The sequence below is a fragment of the Alligator mississippiensis genome, chromosome 3, assembly GCF_030867095.1.
Source record: "Alligator mississippiensis isolate rAllMis1 chromosome 3, rAllMis1, whole genome shotgun sequence".
NCBI lineage: Eukaryota > Metazoa > Chordata > Crocodylia > Alligatoridae > Alligator > Alligator mississippiensis.
Genome location: NC_081826.1, coordinates 255857903 through 255878849, shown reverse-complemented (window position 1 = coordinate 255878849; position 20947 = coordinate 255857903). Strand labels below are relative to the sequence as shown.

At 47.2% G+C, this 20947-nt stretch overlaps 1 protein-coding gene across 5 annotated transcripts in view; it reads right to left on the bottom strand.

The window, feature by feature from the left end:
• Positions 1-20947, bottom strand: part of PDE8B (phosphodiesterase 8B) — a 202001-nt gene that overhangs the window by 52989 nt on the left and 128065 nt on the right. For all 5 annotated transcript variants that reach the window (XM_019482249.2, XM_019482242.2, XM_059725101.1 and 2 more), the window contains 3 exons: positions 16321-16511; positions 12985-13044; positions 11335-11392 (listed from right to left, as the gene is read on the bottom strand). In XM_019482249.2, the coding sequence (XP_019337794.1) occupies positions 11335-11392; positions 12985-13044; positions 16321-16511 (309 nt within the window). The remainder of the gene's footprint in view (positions 1-11334; positions 11393-12984; positions 13045-16320; positions 16512-20947) is intronic.

The window sequence follows — 20947 nt, the reverse complement described above, 5'->3', positions numbered from 1 at the left end:
CTTGCTCTTTGGAGGTGAAGGTGGTGGTGCGGGGGGGGTGGGGTGTCAGGATGCTGTGGGGGGGTGAGGCCACCAGTGCTGGCCTTGGCCCTCCCCTCCCCACTCTTTCATCTTTGCTGCCTGCACATGCCATGCCCGGTGCCGGTGGGGGGAGGAGTGGACCCGACGCAATGGGGAAGGAGTTGGCCTAGGCCTGATGCAGGGGGTGGTGTGCGAGCAGGCCTGCCATGGCGGTGTGGGAGGAGCAGCAGGTCCGGCCTGATGTGGCAGCAGCTGGGGGAGGGGAGGAGCGAGCCTCCTCCCCCTCTTGGGCCCAGGCCCACTCCTCCTCCACTCCCCCTCCTCTGTGTCAGCCCTGAGCCCATTCCTCCCATCTCCCTGCCACGGCAACACAGCTTCTCCCCACCCTTGGGCCCTGTTCTCCCCCACATCGGGCCCACGCCCACTCCTCCCCTCCCTGCTGCTTGGGAATGAGCCCAGACCCCAAGTAGCAGGAGGGAAGGGGGGAGTGGGTCCAGATGGGTGGGGGGGCACAGGACTCCATCCCTGCCGACTCCCTCACCCCATCACTCTTGATGGGCAACTGGCTAGTATATATAAGAAATTCACAGGGTGCAGATTTATGCGCCTATTATAAGCAATAGGAGAATTTCAGTGCCCTGTTTGTAGGGGTGGTTGTTTGACTGAAATAAAAAAAAACCAAGTGGATTAACACATGAAATAAAATTTACTTGACGACAGTAATAGGAAAATAAAAAATAAGATAAGGATAAAAATGAAGATAGGAATGAAAAGAATAAAAATAAAATAAGAATTAAAAAAAATTAAAATACTGGTGAAAAAAATTCAAAAAAGTTTTTAAACGTGTAAAAATATGTGTAAAAATTAATTAAATTAATGAAACAACACTTAATTACATTTTTTAAATTAATGAAATCGCACTTTTGGCCATCTGTACATGTCAGCATGCTGTGAGCTATAGGTGCCCCCTGCTGTAATTTAGTACGAAGAGATCAGTGGGGTGAATTGTTATGCGGTGCTCCCTGAGTTTACTGTGAATAATACACTGAGCATTTCATGAGCTTTAAGAGCAATGACGTACATAATGACGGAAAAGTAAAACCCACCATTTCAATTTAGGGGACACAGAATGCATCCCTAAAGGACTAAACTCCCATCATGTGTACAAGCGTCCAAAGGGACTGGTCAATGTGAATGATGCTAGCAAAACCTGATCCATTATAAGGTTCCTTGAAGCACTAAGCAAAGAGAGTGGTCAACTAAAGGATGATGAAGGTTAACATCAGGTTTAAAAGGGCCCGCCGACCAGGAATAAGCCCAGTTAGACGCGGGAGCGGCGAGAGACGCGCGGGTGAAAGCTCGCTGCGCCCCCGCTCCCCCGAAGCCCCCCAGAAACCCTCCAGCAGCCGCGGAGCCCCCCGCTGACCCCCAGCGCAGCCGGGGTAAGCGGGGCCCGTGGAGAGAAGGGGCTAACCGCTTAGTGTGTGTGTGGGAGGCGGCATCTGAGTGGAGCCGGGCCGGGTCAAGCCCTGCCCAGGCCCCTACTTTGCCCAGCCCCCCAGGGAGCCACGCGACCGGAGCCGCATGAACAGGCTGCACAAACAGGCGCGCTTCTCTGCCGGCGCGTGAGTTAGCGCGGAGTTCGCGCGGGAGGGCGTGTGGGAGGGCGCCAGACCCTGCCTGCGCACCCCCCAGGGTAGACAGTCCCAGCCGTAGCCAGCCTACCTGAGGCATGACACGGATGGGCACGCGCCGCACCCCGAGGGTCCCCTCGGGCTCCGCGGCCCCCCCCTCTGGCACCTCAGAGACGGCCACCCAGACGGAGCCCCTGGTTCCGGGCTCCACACAGACGGAGCCCCTGGCTCTCGGCTGCGGGGGCTGCCTGTCCCTTTTTCAGGCTCTGGGGCCTGGGAGCATGGCAACCTCCCCTTGCGGGGTCTGCTCCCTTTTGGGGTCTCTGGCACGCCAGCTGGAGGAGCTCCAGGCCACAGTCCACAGACTGCGTGCCATCAGGGACTGCGAGCAGGAGATAGACTCCTACTGCCAGGCCCTTCTCCCCCGGGAGGCAGAGGGTAGATCACAGTCTCCCTCCAGGCCACAGGAGGACTCTGGGACCTCCTGCTGTGTCCAGCCAGGGGCATGGACCAAGGTGGTCAAGGGCCCTAAGGCCTGCCGCACCAAGGCCCCACCCCCGCCACAACTGAGCAACAGGTATGCACCTCTTGCTGCCCCAGCAGAGCCTGCTGAGTTGCCGGCCCCCACAGGCAACATGGGCCCAACTGCAACTCCTGCCCCTGCTCTCCCCAAGACAAAACGTAAGGTGTTTGTTGTGGGAGACTCCCTCCTGAGGGGGACGGAGGGGCCAAACTGCCACCCTGACCCCTTAGCCCGGCAAGTCTGCTGCTTCCCAGGGGCCCGCATCCGGGACATTGCAGAGAGGATCCCCAAGCTCCTCAAACCCACAGACCGCTATCCCATGCTCCTTATTCATGTGGGCACCAATGACACGGCTCGGAGCACTCCCAGCCAGGTCATGAGGCGCTACAGGGATTTGGGAGCGGGGCTTAAGGGTCTGGGGGCACAGGTGGTGTTCTCGTCGATCCTCCCAGTCTCAGGCTATGGGCTGAGAAGGGACAGGAGGATCTATGTGGTCAACCAAAGACTGCGGCGCTGGTGTCGTCAGGAAGGCTTTGGCTTTCATGACCACAGCCCGCTCTTTGGCGAGAGAGGCAGCGAGCTGCTGGGAAGAGATGGTCTCCACCTCTCTCCCCTAGGGAGGAGGCTCTTCTCAGCCAGACTGGCTGACCTGCTCCACCGGGCTTTAAACTAAGCCCGCTGGGGGACGGGGGGACGACCGCCACTGCTGCCCGCTGAACAATCCTTGCAAAGCCAGCGGATCATGGCACTCAAGGGAGCCCACCCCAGCCCCAGCCCTGGTAAAATCTGTGGGCAAGGAAGGAGCCCCCCAGGGGGCGCTTGCCTGCCTGTACACAAATGCCAGGAGCTTGGGGAATAAGCAGGAGGAGCTCATCCTCCTGCTCAGTGCAAACAATTACAATGTCATAGGGATCACGGAGACCTGGTGGGACTCCACCCATGACTGGACCACGGGGATAGATGGCTATGCCCTGTACAGGAGGGATTGTGTAGAGAAAAGGGGCGGGGGTGTAGCTCTCTATGTTAAGGAAAGCTACGCGTCCCTGCAAGCCGATATTGGCGACCAGGGTGGATGGCTGGAGACCCTCTGGGTTAAAATCCGTGGGGAACACGGCACAGGGGACACAATGGTGGGAGTCTATTACAGACCTCCCACCCAAAGTCCTGAGCTAGACCAGGAGTTTGCCCAGGAACTGGCTGAGGCAGCTTGCTCCAGGACCATGGTTGTCATGGGTGACTTCAATTACCCAGACATCTCGTGGGAGGATCGCTCAGCAAAATCTGAGCGGTCGCAGAGCTTCCTCTCGTGCGTGGATGACCTCTACCTGACTCAAGAAGTCTATGGGCCAACGAGAGGCAAAGTGCTGCTCGACCTGGTGCTGGCTACTGGGGAGGACCTAGTCGGCGACCTAGTGATCGATGGGAAGCTGGGTGACAGCGACCACGAGCTGATCACCTTCACCATCCGCCGAAAAGCTGGCAAGTCAGTCAGCAACACGCAAGTCCTTGACTTCAGGAAAGCCGACTTTGACAAGCTCAGGAGGCTTGTCAGTGAGGCCCTAAGGGACTGTGACCACAGGGAGAGGGGAGTTCAAGAAGAGTGGTTGCTCCTCAAGGGAGCGATCCTCAATGCACAAACTAAGTCTATTCCATCTCGGAGGAAAGGCAGCAAGAGGGGACAGCAGCCCCCCTGGCTCTCCAGGGACCTAGCAGACCTCCTGAGGCTAAAAAGAAAGGCCTACAAAGGATGGAGGATGGGAGTCACCTCCAAGGAGGATTATTCTGCACTGGTCCGGTCCTGTAGGGAGCAGACCAGGAAAGCCAAGGCTGCAACTGAACTCCAGCTAGCTTTGAGCATCAAGGACAATAAAAAGTCCTTTTTCAGATATGTGGGGAGCCGGAGGAAAAGCAGGGACAACGTTGGACCCCTGCTGAACCAGATGGGGCAACTGACAACTGACGCCCAGGAAAAAGCCAACCTATTAAATAGGTACTTTGCGTCGGTCTTTCATCAGCCCCATGGGACGCCCGTGCCCGCTACAGGGCCGGGAAGTCCGGGTGAGGGTGATCCCCTGCCCTCCATTAATGCTGACTTTGTGAAGGAACATCTTGAGAAGCTGGATACCTTCAAGTCAGCCGGCCCTGACAATCTTCACCCCAGGGTACTCAAGGAGCTGGCGAGCATCATAGCCCAGCCTCTAGCGCGTATCTTTGAAAACTCTTGGCGCTCTGGTGTAGTGCCCGAAGACTGGAAGAAGGCCAACGTGGTGCCTATCTTCAAGAAAGGGAGGAAAGTGGATCCGGCTAACTATAGGCCCATCAGCCTGACTTCTATCCCGGGGAAGATCTTCAAAAAGTTTATTAAGGAGGCCATCCTTAATGGACTGGCCGACGCCAACATCTTAAGGGATAGCCAGCACGGGTTTGTTGCGGGTAGGTCTTGCTTGACCAATCTCATTTCCTTCTACGACCAGGTGACCTATCACCTGGACAAGGGAGATGAGATTGATGTCATATATCTTGACTTCAAAAAAGCCTTCGATCTGGTGTCCCATGATCGTCTCTTGGAGAAACTGGCCAATTGTCGCCTTGGGTCCCCCACGATCCACTGGCTGGAAAATTGGCTCCGGGGTCGGACCCAGAGGGTAGTAATTGATGGAAGTCACTCATCGTGGTGTCCTGTGACCAGTGGGGTCCCCCAGGGCTCTGTCCTTGGACCCATACTGTTCAACATCTTCATTAACGATGTGGACACTGGAGTCAGAAGCGGACTGGCCAAGTTCGCCGATGACACCAAACTTTGGGGCAAAGCATCCACGCCAAAAGACAGGCAGGTGATCCAGGCTGACCTGGACAGGCTCAGCAAGTGGGCGGATGAGAATCTGATGGTGTTCAACGCCGATAAATGCAAGGTTCTCCACCTTGGGAAAAAAAACCCGCAGCATCCTTATAGGCTCGGCAGTGCTATGTTGGTTAGCACTATGGAAGAAAGAGACTTGGGGGTCATCATTGACCACAAGATGAACATGAGCCTGCAATGCGATGCTGCGGCTAGTAAAGCGACCAAAACGCTGGCTTGCATCCATAGATGCTTCTCAAGCAAATCCCGGGACGTCATTCTCCCCCTGTACTCGGCCTTAGTGAGGCCGCAGCTGGAGTACTGCGTCCAGTTTTGGGCTCCACAATTCAAAAAGGATGTGGAGAAGCTTGAGAGAGTCCAGAGAAGAGCCACGTGCATGATCAGGGGTCAGGGAAGCAGACCTTATGATGACAGGCTGAGAGCCCTGGGGCTCTTTAGCCTGGAAAAGCGCAGGCTCAGGGGTGATCTGATGGCCACCTACAAGTTTATCAGGGGTGACCACCAGTATCTAGGGGAACGTTTGTTCACCAGAGCGCCCCAAGGGATGACGAGGACGAATGGTCACAAACTACTACAAGATCGTTTCAGGCTGGACATAAGGAAGAATTTCTTTACTGTCCGAGCCCCCAAGGTCTGGAACAGCCTGCTGCCGGAGGTTGTTCATTCGCCTTCATTGAACACCTTCAAGATGAAACTGGATGCTTATCTTGCTGGGATCCTATGACCCCAGCTGACGTCCTGCCCTTTGGGCGGGGGGCTGGACTCGATGATCTTCCGAGGTCCCTTCCAGCCCTAATGTCTATGAAATCTATGAAATCTATCTATTCCAGAGGAAAGAATATATCTTCTTGTTGGGCAAATGTAACAGTCCCAGTACCAATGAAGTCAAGAGATTTTTTACCATTAACTACAGTGGGAGAAGAATGGGGCCCTTTGATTCAGCCTTTAGTGGACTGCTGAATCATGAATGGTTGAAAATAAGATACAAAACAACCCATGTAGATTTTTTTTCTTTTTGGTGTTATCCACAGAGAACATACTGTTATGATTCTTAGTATTCTGAAAGGACAGCTGCATCTAGTGTCCACAGCCGGTCGTTTGAAGAACATCAAAGCTTGTTTTTAGAGGAAGCTACAATGCTGTGGCACAGACTTTGTTTTCCTCTTTAAAAATGATGTGTCAACATTTTCATCGCAAGCTGTCAGCAGTAAAATCAGTTCTTTCTGCAAATGGATTTGAGTTTTAAGAATCTAAATGTTTGGTTGGGTTTACTCCTTAGCACTGTTTTTAATGCAATGATTTTAGTACACGATTAGATGTGTACATTGTACTTTTAGTTGCGCTATTTAACAGAAGTTAAGGCTCAATCAGTACTGTACTGTTAAGCAATAAGATGATGCTACAGAACAAAACCAGAACAATACCAGTGAAAAGAACTGACAGGCGTAGAACATTCCGTTCTTCTATGGACATGTAGAAGATTTACATAATTACTTCCAGGAAGAATAATTACAGATATGTTTTAAATTAGATTTTTTTTTTTTGTTTTAAAATTATGTGTTTTCTTTTTTAAAATGACAAACCTATTTTAAGACCAGAATTTACAAAAATCTATTTAAACCAGCATAAATTCAATATAAATTTGATTTTTTTTGGTAATGTTTGCTGCCAAAATTTTAAAGAAAGTAAATCATAGAGCTGGTGGAAATCACTGCAACTCACTACAAAAGAGTTAGCTGAAATGCTAACCCAGTTTTGACAGCCCTGCCTCTCTCTGTTGTGGGATTTGTTGTGCACACTTCCCGTTTCTGTTTGCTCTCAACTTGGAAGTCAGATACTCTCTATACTCCAACAAAGAGAGGAAGGAGGGTGGAACACAGATGGGCAGATGAACAACACATCTTGAAAAGCTCCAGTTACTGAAGATACATCTAGAGCTTGGTCACACGGTATAAAAAAAACTTGCATATGAGACCTTTCCCAGGAACATGGGCGTTCTCTGAAGCTACAAAGGTATCAGGCTTGCCTGTCAGGCACAGACATAGAGCTATCAAAAGGCAGACAGAGATTAGATTCCAGGGAATGGGGAGAGGCAAATACAAGTAGGAATTTAAAAAAAACCAACCCCCCCCCAGTGAAAAGAACCTCCTAACCTTTCTACCTAAAGACATGGGAGAGAATGGGGGAGAGAACCAAAGTGGATGGCAGCTGCCATAATGGTAGTCTTGCGTTGGGTAGTGAAGTAAAATGGGAGGTGACACATGCAATGTCCAACTCAATACAAAAAAAATAAAATGCTAAAATAAAACTCCTCATCCTTGTTTTTGCTAAATAACAAAGTACATAACTTAAAGAGTAGTTTCAAATTATTTTTTTGCTAGTCTGAGTTCCAAGTACCATCTAAATAGAGCTTGAAACATTACAAAAATTATAATTATCTAGTAAAAATACACCATTCACAATTTTCTAACATGATAAAACACTAAAATAATAAATGATAAAAACATTAAAAAAAATGAGTCATCATATGTATATATTCAATTAAATAAAACTTTGCGCTGTCCCAACCCTGGGGCTTCACATACCCTTGGGGCTAGGAGATCACAGCATCTCTGTCTCCCAGTCCCAGGGGTGCATAAAGCCCCCAGGGCTGAGAGCCCCTCAGCTGAGGAGCTCTCAGCCATGGAAGCTTGCTTCTTGCCAGTGCAGAAGGAGCCCAGGATCAGGTTCTCCCTGCACCAGCAATAAGACATAATGGAATCTAATGCATAATACCATAATCATGCCTCCTGCCATGTATATGTAATATGATGTGCACTACATCCCATTGCACCTTTACCTGCATGTGTAGAAGGGCCCTTAGGGTACCAGGCGATTTATGAAATAATGAACAGCAATAACTCCCAAAGTAGGTCCATCTTCATTCAATCTTTCCATCATTATTAGCATCTAACCACTAGATGACACCTATAGTAGTAGTAGTACTAGTAGTAGTAGTAAGAACAACAACAGTTAAATATAATCTGAAAAGTTTTGATTTCTTTGGGCACTTATATACATACTTTTTTGTCTTGCAGCATGCCAGAGATTGCCATTTTGGAGAAGCCTTGATTAATTGAGTCTGCTCCGCATGCAAGCTGAGGCAACCTGTGCTGTGCTGTGTGCAGTTGTATGAGCAGCGAAATGTGTGTCAGTGTGCAGAAAATAATGGTGGTGAGCTTCTGAACTAAAGCACCTTCAATGTGTTTTAGTTCAAAAGCGCGCCACCACCATTTTATCAGTGCTGACATGCATTTCACTGCTTATACAACAGTAAGCATCGCAGCGCTGGGCACTTTTCATAGAGCTTGGCATTGAGGCACTTGCTTATGTAAAAATGCCTTTCTGCTGTTAATAAAAGGATTTTAACTGGGCATAAGCTGGACTTTTCTTCTGTGAAAGAATCTGCAGCCTAATGATACCCACAAAAGCATGAAACAATGCTATGCTTCTCCACTGCTCAAGAAACACAGAATCAGATTCTTTGATATCAGACATCTTTTTTTCTTAGAGCTTGATAACAATCCAGACAAAAAAACAACATATACTGTGAGCTTAGAAATCAATCTGGAGTTGAAGGAAGGCAATGGTTATACTTTGGGCTCTACACCCCCCCTACTCATTGGCCAGCCAGATGAACTGTCAAAACTGCTTCTGGTGTTTGGGCCAAAAATAAATTAATTCCTAAGAGTAATGAGGTAAGAACCATAACTCAGTTATATGTCTCAATGTCACACAAGCTAGGGACAGACATTCAAAAAGCCTAAGCCTGAACTGATTCAATCTTTGCAGGTGAGTCTAACCTGCCTAGACTGAATCAGTTTGTAACTGTACAGACATCCCCTCTGAACTGAAAAAATGCAGGCACCTGCTTGCAGTGGCTCAGGCTAGAAGCCAGGGGGTGCTAGAGCACCCTTCCTTCCCCTCCAAGTGCTGAGCTGAGGGGTGGGAGGCATGGCCAGGCCCTGGCGGGACGCTCTAATTAGGGAGGTGTGTAAACCCCCCACCCTGCCTGCACCATCCCAGGCTTTTTCCTGCTCACTGCTCAAGGGGCGGGAGTGTTGCCAAACCCTGGATCCGTTGATACTGAGCTTTTCAAACTCAGTCTCCCTGCTTCTTCAGACTGTCTGCAAACCAGGTCATTTCTAACACCTTTCTCTGTCTGCTCTTGAAGACTGTTGGATTGTACCCAGCAGGTTGTTTATTGGCCCATCAAGCCCTAAAAAAGAAAACCCCTCTCATCAGTTTCAAGCTCTTCTTATCTGCAGGGTGCATTTGCATTTGCAAGCCACTAGCTGTCTGCTCTTTGTTCCAGTGAAATTGGAGACCCACACAGACACCTCTCAGCAGTAGCTAGCATAGGGGGCAGGGGGCATGGCCAGATGCCAGGTCCCTGCACTGAGGTACCTGCCATGGGAGAGGGGAGGGAAGGGGGATCCTTGTTTGAGAGGCCAGCGAGGAGGGGGAGTGGAACAGGGGGAGGCCTGGCAGCTGCTGCAGTCCCTCACCCAGCTGGAGCAGTGATAGTGCTCTAGCTAGAAAGGACAGGGGTGGGGCCAACCCTGCTCTGCTCCATCAAACATCCTCGCCCAGCCCAGACAGCATGCCGGGATGCTGGGGGACTCTGGTTTAATTTAAAACCAGGAAGGGGTCTGGGACAGACATTGCATAAACCAGTTTGACCCAAATCACTTAAGTCTGATTGACTTTTATTAGTAAATGTTTAGGACTGTGAATCCAAGAAAGCTGACAAAGCCGGTAGGGAAATACACAGCACCTGAGCGAGGGACTAACAATAGAAGGATGGGGGTGAGGAGGGGAACGCAAGTAGGTTACAGGAGAGACAGTGTTATATTCAGGTTTATCTCAAACCGGTTTCAGCCATTTTCAAACTGGCTAATGTGCACCAAAAGTCTGTTCTGTTACAGTTTTAAACCAGTTTCTCTTCACTTAAATCAGTTCATGTGTAATGTCTCTCCCTAGCCACAGTGTTTCCTAGAATTGTACTCTGGGCTGCATACCAAGTCACAATCTAGTCTGATTTGTTTGAACAGAACACCAGGCTTTAGAAAAAAAGGAGAACCTATGATCAAGAGAGGGAATGGAAAAGAATGTGTTAAGAAGAAGTAAACAAACCAGGTTTCTACAGAATACTAAATAAGAAACTTTAAGCCATACATTTTTGGACTGACATCTATATACCATGGGGTATCAAACTTGACAAAGTCCAGATCCATCACTTGCCCTGGTGCTGCCAAAACATGTCCCCAACATCCAGAATTTGGATGTGCACCCCACCCTGCTTGTCCTACCCCATTCCAGGAGCCACATGGGCCATATGACAGGATGATACAATCCCTAGTATTACAATACATGATCATCTGATAATGTTTAATGTATTTATCTTCACAGCTTTCTCTGTGAAGTAAGCTAGTACTGTTTCCTTCATGTTAGTGTCAGTGACTGAAATACAGAAAGGAAGAAAGAAAGATGAGAGATTTATCTTTTATTACAACTTTTTTAAAGAAAGAAAGAAAAATAGGAGACATACCCAAAATTATGCAGGAAATCTATGGTAAAGCAGGGAATTGAAGCTGGGTCTCCAGAGACCCAAGCTCATCCCCTATCAGACTATCCTTCTGAAGACTATTTCCTACTCTTTCCTCATCTAAGCAGGTGTCCTGGAGGGTATAAATTGTTCTCCCCTCTTTGTCTTATGCAAGCATCATGACTACATCTAACGCTCTGAGATCTAAGAAAAGCTGCAGACCAAAATCCTCATCCCATACCCAACTGATTACAGTAGGGGATAGACGAGTTCACATATTTCACAAGTATGTGGTATTTGCCAGGTGAAAGCACAGACACATGTCCCGAGCATTAGGGTACATGCTGTGGAGTGCAGCACTTACCAACCAAGGGTGCATACCACTTCTTTAATAAGGAAGCAGCAAAGGGCTCTCAACTCTACTTCATTTTCCAACTACCTTTCCAGGCCATCAGAAATTAATCTGCTAATAGGCCCGGTCCTTCTGGGACTAGTAACTAGGCCACAGATTCTTTTGTGATATGTACCACTAGCCAAAAAGGAAGAAATATTGTTGAATAGACAGCTGTTATTTTCCCATAAACACATTCTCATTAACATTTGTGATACAATCAAAACTTGTGATTTAGTCAAATGACTCATAATTATTCTTCATTTAAAAAAAGGAAGGTTTTTAATTTATCAAGTTATGAGGGTTATTTCTACATACCCTATCAAAGCCGGCGTTGAGAAGGGGTAGAACAGATATCTCTTCTTGGTCAGCAGGTCTACAGCAAAATAGAACATGTGGTCACCCAAAATATAAAAAGTAGATAATGTTAATATGACAGAGTTATCTAAACTTACTTGTCATGTCAAGAGAAGTGCAGCCATGCGGTACGTGATGCTGCAGGCTAGGCTCCAAGCTGCAGGAGAGCCATGGCTGCAGCTTCCCTGGTCCCCAGGACCCCAGGTAAGGCTGCTGGGGCCAGCATAGTTGCTGGAACCAGCCTCCCCTACCCCACCCAGGGTAACCTGCCATATACCAGAGGGCATGAGGCACAGGCGTTCCCCAGGGACAAGACATCTGTGGTCATCTGGACACAGCCACTGGGTTGAATTCTGTTATCCTTTGTGAACCTAAATGGCAGTTTTCAAAGTGAGCCACTGCTCCTTGCATTTACTAGTCACTGAGTAAAACAGATAGGGAAGTAGTGCAATGGGGAAATTTCTTCACCCTTGGTATCAAAGGCCCAGATTAGAAGCCAGAGACTGCTCCCTTCTAAAGCAGCAGCCATTTCGTGGAGCCATACACCTTTTAGCTTGCTTTTTTCCTCCTGGTTCCACACATCTTCACCACTATTGACTCCCCCCCCCCCGAATAGACTGCATTATGTCTAATCTATAGTGTGGTGGTTAAAGCACTGTACCTGGGAAGTCAGACATTCAGATTCAAATCAATCCATCCTGTACAAATCCTTATCAAACCTATTAGTAAAACTACACAGTCAATCCCACTGCACAACCATAAAGCCTGGCACCTATACCTGCCACAGGTAATGCAGGAGGACCAGAGCATCCAACATCCTGCTGCTGCAAGGTTGTTAAAATGCACTCAGGAGATCCCAGGAAGAGGGCCATGCCCCCTGCTACAGAGGAAGGCAAAACCCCCACAGTTCATACCAATCTGATCATGAGAGAAAATTCCTTCTTGACCCCAAATATAGCAATCAGCCCAGCCCTAAGAGGAGTGACAGGACCCTCTATCCAGGAACCTTCAGGTTTAAGTCCCAGCAGGAGCATTGAGGCCACCCCAATCAAAATCCCCAGCTTTGGTTGCTGGTTACACACAATGCATCTGAGGAAGCCTTAAAAAAATAAAAAAAAAACGAAATGAAACAAAACAACACCCCCTGCCCCCAACACATGGATCAGGAAGAGGGGAAAAATTGCCTCCCAGCCTCATGTAGCAATGAGCAACTCAATGCTACATGAGGAAATACCCATACAATGGAAAATACCCATAGAAGAACACAGTCATAGCTACTTCTAAACCATTCCTGACCAATGTCTGTCTAGCTTCTTCTTAAACACCTCCAAGGATGAAGAGTCCACAACTCCTTTGGCAGTCTTTTCCACTGCTTCACTGTTTTAACAGTGAAGTTTTTCCTGATATCCAATCTAAACATTCTAATAGTGAACAAGTTTTTCCCAGTTATCCATACTTTGTTGTAATTTCAAGCCACTGATCCATGTCCTACTTTCTGCAACTAGAGATAAAAGGTGGCTGATACTAATAATATCTGCATAATGATAGGCAGTTATACATAATAAGAAAATAAATATAACACAAAAATAATAAAAACAGAGAGATAATTACGTGCGTGGAACAACAGCAAGTATTACAGTGTGTTCTGATGGCTTAGTAGCACGGATTGATCTGAAAAGACAAAAAAACTTGAGTCATGCACATTCTAGGACGCTTTACTGAAACTACTTTGAATTTTTATTGTTACACATAACGGAAAAAACAAGCCCCAAAGATCCTACAATACTGAACCTGGGAGATTCAACAAACTTTTTTTTTTGTGGAGCTTTTATCGCTTTCTTAGTTTGGCGTACACATAAGGATGGATGTCTGATGCATGTTCCTTCTTTTTTTTGGCATGAAGATCAGTATAGGCCCCCAAACCTGTGAAAGCAGTGCGCTGCATCTGTGTAAATCTAGGACATCTACAGAAACCCCTTTTCACTAAGTTCATCTGGTCTAGCTTCCCTGAACATGCAGACTGTATGTTGGACTGGGAACGGGAATGTTCACCATAGCCATTGGTTGATTTGGAAAAAGGTGGTAGAGAATGCATTATTAACTCTTATCCAGACCTCCTATTTCTAAACACTGTTTAGCACAGAAACAGGCAATTATTTCGGCTGGAGGGCCGCTTAATGAGTTTTGGTGAGCTGTCGAGGACCACAAGGGTAGCCCTGCCCCTTGGTGGCTCTTCCTACTGCAACTGCCCGGAGCCCTTACTGGGCTGCCCTGCGTCTGCTCTGTGCTACCACTACTGCCCCACTGCAGCTTGGAGATGGCAGTGATGGTGGTGGACATGCAGGGCAGCTCAGTGCAGAGCAGGCTCCAGGTGACTGCAGCAGGAAGTGCCTGGCAGCAGTGAGGGGGAGGAGCCGCTTTTCCTTGGTGCTGAGCAACAGCTTCTATCCTGCGCTGTCACTGTTGCTGCTGCTGAGCCTGCGCAGGCAACTCTAGAGCAGGCACAGGGCAAGGCAGGGAGGGTCAGCACTATGCATGCAGGTCCCTGCTGGTATCGCAGGGCTGGGGCCAGCGGTGGCAGCATCCAGAAGGAGCCGCCACCTGGGCTGCCTAGAAAGGCAATCTAGCTGCAGAGCCACCCAAGTCCTGCTGTGTGTCCAGGGGGCGGCAGGATGAGCCACGGGTGGATGGTGCCTGGGCCAGGCGGGACCGGGGGACCTGTCACGGACTGGACAAAGCCCCTCTGCAGGCTGGATCTGGATCTGGTTCACGGGCCGTATTTTGCCCACCTCTGGTCTAGCACACAGATATAGCAGGCATGGTCAATAGCAGCACTATTCCTACGAGAAGCTATTCTGCTTGGTGCAGAAATATAGAGAGGAATGGGCTAGCCCTTAATTGTCACCGAATACAGAACATACTCCATCACCGAATACAGAACATACTCCATCACCGAATACAGAACATACTTTTCTCTTACAGATTAAGTACCCATGGATTTCCAATACTTAGCTTTCTGCAAAGTTTCAAACCCTACATTTTGTTAAATTATTCTCAGGAGAAGACAGGGGCATCATGTTATCAAAGAGATACTGACAAACTGAAGGGAACTCAGAGAATAAAATGAAGCAAGATACAGTGGTTGACTTCCTAAGGAAAGATTTAAAAATAAAACAAATAAAACAAATAAAACATTCAACTGAAAAGGTGGCATGGCAATAGACACAAATGTTTGAAGAGTTTAAACCAAGAGTGTCAAAGGTACAGCTTGCAGGCCAGATTCAGCCCAGGGAGCTCCTTTGTCTGACTCCAAATTCTGCTGCTGGGTCTAGAGTGGACCAGCATAAAGTGCAGCGTGCCAGACCAGCCCCATGTGCAGAGATCAGGAGGCCCACCACATGCAGTGCCCCCTGCACCACCAGTCTGGGATCCAAGCCACATATGGCATCTTCCCAGTTGGTCCAAAACATGTATCACATGACGCATGTAATGCTGCTCCCTCCCCAGCCATTTTGGGGCAGGCGCTGCCTGCGGCACAGATCCTGGACTGGCTGGAGAGGGTGCTGTGTGCACGGGATTGGGCATGGAAGCGGCAGCTCTGTTGGCCAAATCCAGCCCTCCCTACCTGGGGGAGAAGGGAAAGGAGCAGTCAGAAGACCCTCTGCTTACCTCTTCTGGGCTGTGTAACTAGCGGGGGAGGGAGGAGTAGTGGGGCAGGGATGAACCTGTGTTTACCTACCCACTCCCAACACCCCCTTCAGGAGTAGATCCAGAGGAAAGTAGTGGCATACCCTTTGATTCCAGCAGTGCTGAGGGAGTCAATCAATTCATGGCTCACTATCATGTTTCTGATCCCTACTAAGCTCTCTCCACTGCACAAGTGTTAACGATCCTCTATGCTTTTTAATAGTCTTGATGTTCCACTCCTCAAACTATCCTTTCTTCTACAATTTTGCTGTCTGGAACATTTCTCTTGTTTAATCCAAACCACCCCATAGAGTGTTTTTAGCTCTAGCTAAAAGCCTTAAATCAGGTGTAGTAATATGAACTTAGGTGTGCAAGTGACTGACAGTGAAGTATTGGAGGCACTGTCAAGATGCCAAGAAAACTAGATTTTGCTTATGAACCTGAATAAGAGAGGTACATTTAACTACAATGATTACAGGACTAATGACACAAGATGTTTGATTATTCTGACTTTTTTGTCTAGCTTGTGGTGTCTTTTTAAAACTTTATATATAACCCAGCAAATCAGTGCACAGCTTATTTGTTTTTGCTTTGAACTTAAACTGAAAGACATGGCGTTAGCCCCCTAGCATATTAGATAAGCATTTAATTCTTCTTTAACTGGTAAAAAAAATGTGTTGTTGTGCCACACCCTCTGCCCTGTATTTTTCAAAACCCTAGATCCACCCATGGCACCCTTCAAAGGGTCCTGTGACATTCTGGTTGAGAATCCTGATCTCTGCACTTAACATAGACATAGGTTTTGGAAAATCACCATTACGGAAGAATGGTGGTACAATATAAAACCCCATTGCTCCAACCTTTGCTGGAGGAGTAGAACACAAGTAAATCGGAAAGCAACGGTTACAGTGTTGCACACTTCTATGGCAGCTCTGCTTTAAAGTCCTATGAAGGCTTGTGACCTAAGATTTATAGTTCTTTAGGTCAAATTTTAGTCCCAGAAATAATGTATCTTTCATACTGGATGCCTGTAGAATGGTTTTCATGTGCTATATTTGAAAGCTTTATTTCTGCTCTTCTCTTACCCACCAAAGCAGTTTTTATTTTTTCCTTTAATGATGGAGCAGTGCAATCTCCAGCCCCCTACTCCCTTCTCTAAACTTGTTTTCAGAATGTCATAATGTCTTCACTTTATGCTCATGAGTGGCATTTTACAAGGCATTTTTAGGTTCAAAAGGGGCACAAGGTCCATGAAGTTACCTGCAGATAGCCTCAGCATCAAAGTATCGGGAGCTCCTGTGATCTATCACTATTATTTCCTGGTGCTTATCAAGAAAGCATTCAAGTGCTGACTCTGGTGTTCGAGCAATATTACACCTGTATCCAGCTCTATCACAAGCCCACCAGAACCCATCACTCTGGTTGTCTTCTTCTGCAAAGATCAGCAAAACCTGCAAAATAGGTAAAACATCAGCCCCACATAAAATACATAAGATAATTCCATTTGTGTTACAGACTTTAAATGACTTTCAGGATTTAAAAGATCAACAACTCTCTTCCAAAGCAGGAAATTTGCGCCACAGAATAAAAAAACCCAAAGGAACAAAAATTTTTATTCAGGTACTTTAAGCACACTGGTGCTTATTCTGGGGATGCAGCTGTATCCAGTTAGGTTGGGGTGAAAATTCTACTACTTAAATGTAAGTATTTGATACACAGTAGGATTTGTACCTGCAATTAACCTAGCCATGAAAGTTATACCAGAAGAAAGGAGCTTACAACTGGAAAAAAAACAGTCCATAATTATTTTTCCTTTTACTAACATTACACACCTGCTGCCAGTGAACCAGAGTACTGTTGGCAGGATCAAACACAGTGCAAGAAAAAGAGTGAATCTGTGAAAACTGCTGGACTTCTCAATACTATAATCTTGGGCTTATTCCTATGTGTGCTCATGGTCTTGATTACCGCTAGACAGTGCAATAGCTAGCTCCTGTAGTTTCCAAATACTTACCATTCAAAGGCTTATTAAAGCCGGCTTTTGGGCATGCATTTAATATAGTCTGGGCTCAAAACAGTATAAGAAAAATGTAGTTAGTTTAAAAGAAAAGTCAAAAGTGATATGGAAGACATGAAAACATACTTGGAATGCAGGTCAATAACTATGGCAGAACAAAACAATACAAATCCAATGAAACCGCAAATTAGATTAGCTAATCAGGAATTAGTTTAACACTTCTGAGAACTTCTACATTATTTCTTTGAAGTGTAATATTGCCACAAGTCCTGGGCAGCAGATACTGCAACCTCAAGTAGATGAAACCTTTCATTAGAACAGGAAAGAATGGTTGCCTTCCCTGCCTTCCCAACATGACAGGCCTGACATCTCAGAAATTGAGGACAAAATTCTGAATTGATTTAAGTTATGCATTAGTTATTTGTTGTTAATTCAACAGAAGTGTAGGAGTGTGAAGTAAACAGCTGCAGTATTAAAAAGACGTATCAAATAAGGTCAGCTTAATCATACACTCATACTGGTTACTCGGTCTGCTTCAGCTACAACCTTTCATCCAATCTCTATATAAACTACATGTACTCATACTGATTCACCAACATATTATTTAAATCACCTCTGAATCTGGTTCAATTATTTTTAAAAATCCCCTATATATGCAAACCATTTTGTTTAAAACACCAAACAAGAGCCTGCAGGGGGATGACTAGGCATGTGGGAAAGTGGTCAGTGGAGCTGCAGACAGAATCCTTAATGCATACATTAAGAAAATCTTGCGTAAGCAGGTACACACAGTCACTTACTGCTAGTTAAGGTAAGGTGAGGAAAAGAAACTTCCTGAAATCTCTCCTTAAAACTCACCTCTGCCAAGTAGCCTATATGACTTGATGAAGAGTAGCACAACTGGTCAAAATCATTTCAGCAAAACTTTTTTTCTATGATGCACCCTTTTCACACATGAAGAGGAGAAGAAAGATGATGAGCAACATTAAAAACAGTCTATCCAGGTGGCCCAGGCCACAGAGGAGAATGAGGACACAAAGCATTCAAACCACAACCCCCAGGAGGCCCAGCAGCACCAGTCTGAATTATATTATTTTTTACAATTTGGTAAGAATGGTGAACAAGCCACCTTGAGAAGTCTTGGGATCTCTATCAATGCAAATTTTTCAAGAGCAGGTTAGACCAGGGGTGGGCAAAATATAGCCCGGGGGCCAGATGCAGCCCACCAGGCCATTCTATCCGGCCTGCGGGGCCCCTAAAAAATGTACAAAATTAATATTAATCTGCCCTGGGTTGCCTGTCATGCAGCCCTCGATGGCTTTCCAAAACTCAGTAAGCGGCCCTTTGCCCAAAATAACTGCCCGCCCCTGGGTTAGACAGACAAAGTAAACTCAAGTTCATTAAAGCTTGTGCATTCTCTCACTCTGTCTGTCTTTCTCTCTCTCTATATATATCTTATTTAGTTAGTCTAAGGTGCATATCAACCCTGCCTTCTGCCTTGGATGGTTTAGTCAGGGATGATCCTGCCTTGAGCACGAGGATGGACTAGATTTCATGTTGTCCCTTCCAGCTCTGCTTTTTTATGATCCTATGAAAAAAGTCTAAATTCTGGGCAAAATATTTTGATGGAGTTTTATTCTGATGAAACAAGATATTTTATTCAAAATCTTCATATAAAATTAACATTCATTTTCTGAGTAGCTGTAATGCAGGGGTGAGCAAAATGGCAGATCTGGGGCCAGGCTGGGACCCTGCAGCAGTGACAGCATGGTCCAGAGCCAGGGCAAAACCATGGTCTGCAGCCTACATGCTCTGGGCAAGGGTGTGTAGGCAATGGATTGCAGCTCTGCCCCAGCTCTGGATCATGCTGTCACGGCTACAAGGAGCTGGGGCAGAGCTGCAACCCACTGCTTGCACGCTCCTGCCTAGAGCATGCAAGATGCACATTGTGGCTCTGCCCTGGCTCCAGACCACAATGTTACCACTGCAAGATCCCAGAACAGCCCCGGAGCAGCTCCCCGCCCTGCCATGTGCCTTGCCAGCACTGCTGGGGCTGGTCTCCAAGGAAACCCTGACCCTGCCTGCCGCTGGGGTTTCCATAGAAACCAGCCCCAGCTATGCGGGCAGGGGCTTCTAAGAAATGGAGTCCACTGCCGATCAGATCTGGTCTGTGAGCTGGACTTTGCCTTCCCCTGCTCTAATGGTTAGGTAGTCGTTTGGTTATAACAGTGTATGTTTATTGTGGTCTCACTGTGAACTGTTGCAACTCTGGGATCTCCTTTTTTCAGTGCATGTAGCACAGGGGCAGGTAATTATTTTGGGTGGAGGGCCATTTAACAAGTTTTGGTGAGCTGTCCAGGTCTGCATGGGTAGCCCCGCAAACTTGTCACCATCTTGGGACCAGAAGTCCCACTCCACTAAACCCTTACCTTTGCCACCAGAAGTCCCTCCTTGCCCCTGGAAATACTCCATTGGGGGGGGGGGCGAGGCGAGGGGGAGGGAAGGGTTGCCATCTTAGAACCAGAAAAAAACCAAATCACATACAAAAAGTCAAACACCTACTATAACATTTTAATTGTATTATAAAAATATCTGTGTCATGATTTGTGTTTGCTTACTCTATATAGAGGTGATTGCATAAATAAAAATATATTCTTAGTCTTGTATATTGTGAAAGGGGTGTGTGGGTATATGGTAGGGTGTGGGTGTGTGTGTGTGGGGGGGGGTTGTGTTGTGCAGCTCTGCTTGCTGCAGTCCCTTCACATCTTATGAAAGGTTTTGCTATACATCTCTGATTTAGTTCGTCTCCTAGGTGCAAGTCTACCCTGCTTCTGACTTTAGACTAATGTGGCTAACTATCTCTCCCTGCTATTAAACTCCAGGGTAAATTTTGGGCCACATGAATATTTGTGGGAGAGACAGGAAATCATCTGTGACCTTCGGCACCCACCAACACAGCAGAAAAATTGTTTCCTGTGCTTTCTGACTAACGTGTTACAATAACCTAGCTCACAGTTTGGCCTTATGAAAATAAACAAACAGGAATGTGGGGAATTGAACATGCTCCTGTACTGCTTCTGGGGCCTGTGAATACTCATAGATTCATAGATGTTAGGGTCGGAAGGGACCTCAATAGATCATCGAGTCCGACCCCCTGCATAAGCGGGAAAGAGTGCTGGGTCTAGATGACCCCAGCTAGATGCTCATCTAACCTCCTCTTGAAGACCCCCAGGGTAGGGGAGAGCACCACCTCCCTTGGGAGCCCGTTCCAGACCTTGGCCACTCGAACTGTGAAGAAGTTCTTCCTAATGTCCAATCTAAATCTGCTCTCTGCTAGCTTGTGGCCATTATTTCTTGTAACCCCCGGGGGCGCCTTGGTGAATAAATACTCACCAATTCCCTTCTGTGCCCCCGTGATGAACTTATAGGCAGCCACAAGGTCGCCTCTCAACCTTCTCTTGCGGAGGCTGAAAAGATCCAGTTTCTCTAGTCTCTCCTCGTAGGGCTTGGTCTGTAGGCCCTTAACCATACGAGTGGCTCTTCTCTGGACCCTCTCCAGGTTATCCGCATCCCTCTTGAATTGCGGCTCCCAGAATTGCACGCAGTACTCCAACTGCGGTCTGACCAGCGCCCGATAGAGAGGAAGTATCACCTCCTTGGACCTATTCGTCATGCATCTGCTGATGCACGATAAAATGCCATTGGCTTTTTTGATGGCTTTGTCACTCTGCCGACTCATGTTCATCTTGGAGTCCACTAGGACTCCAAGATCCCTTTCCACTTCTGTGCCACCCAGCCGGTCATTCCCTAGGCTGTAGGTGTGCTGGACATTTTTCCTCCCTAGGTGCAGCACTTTGCATTTCTCCTTGT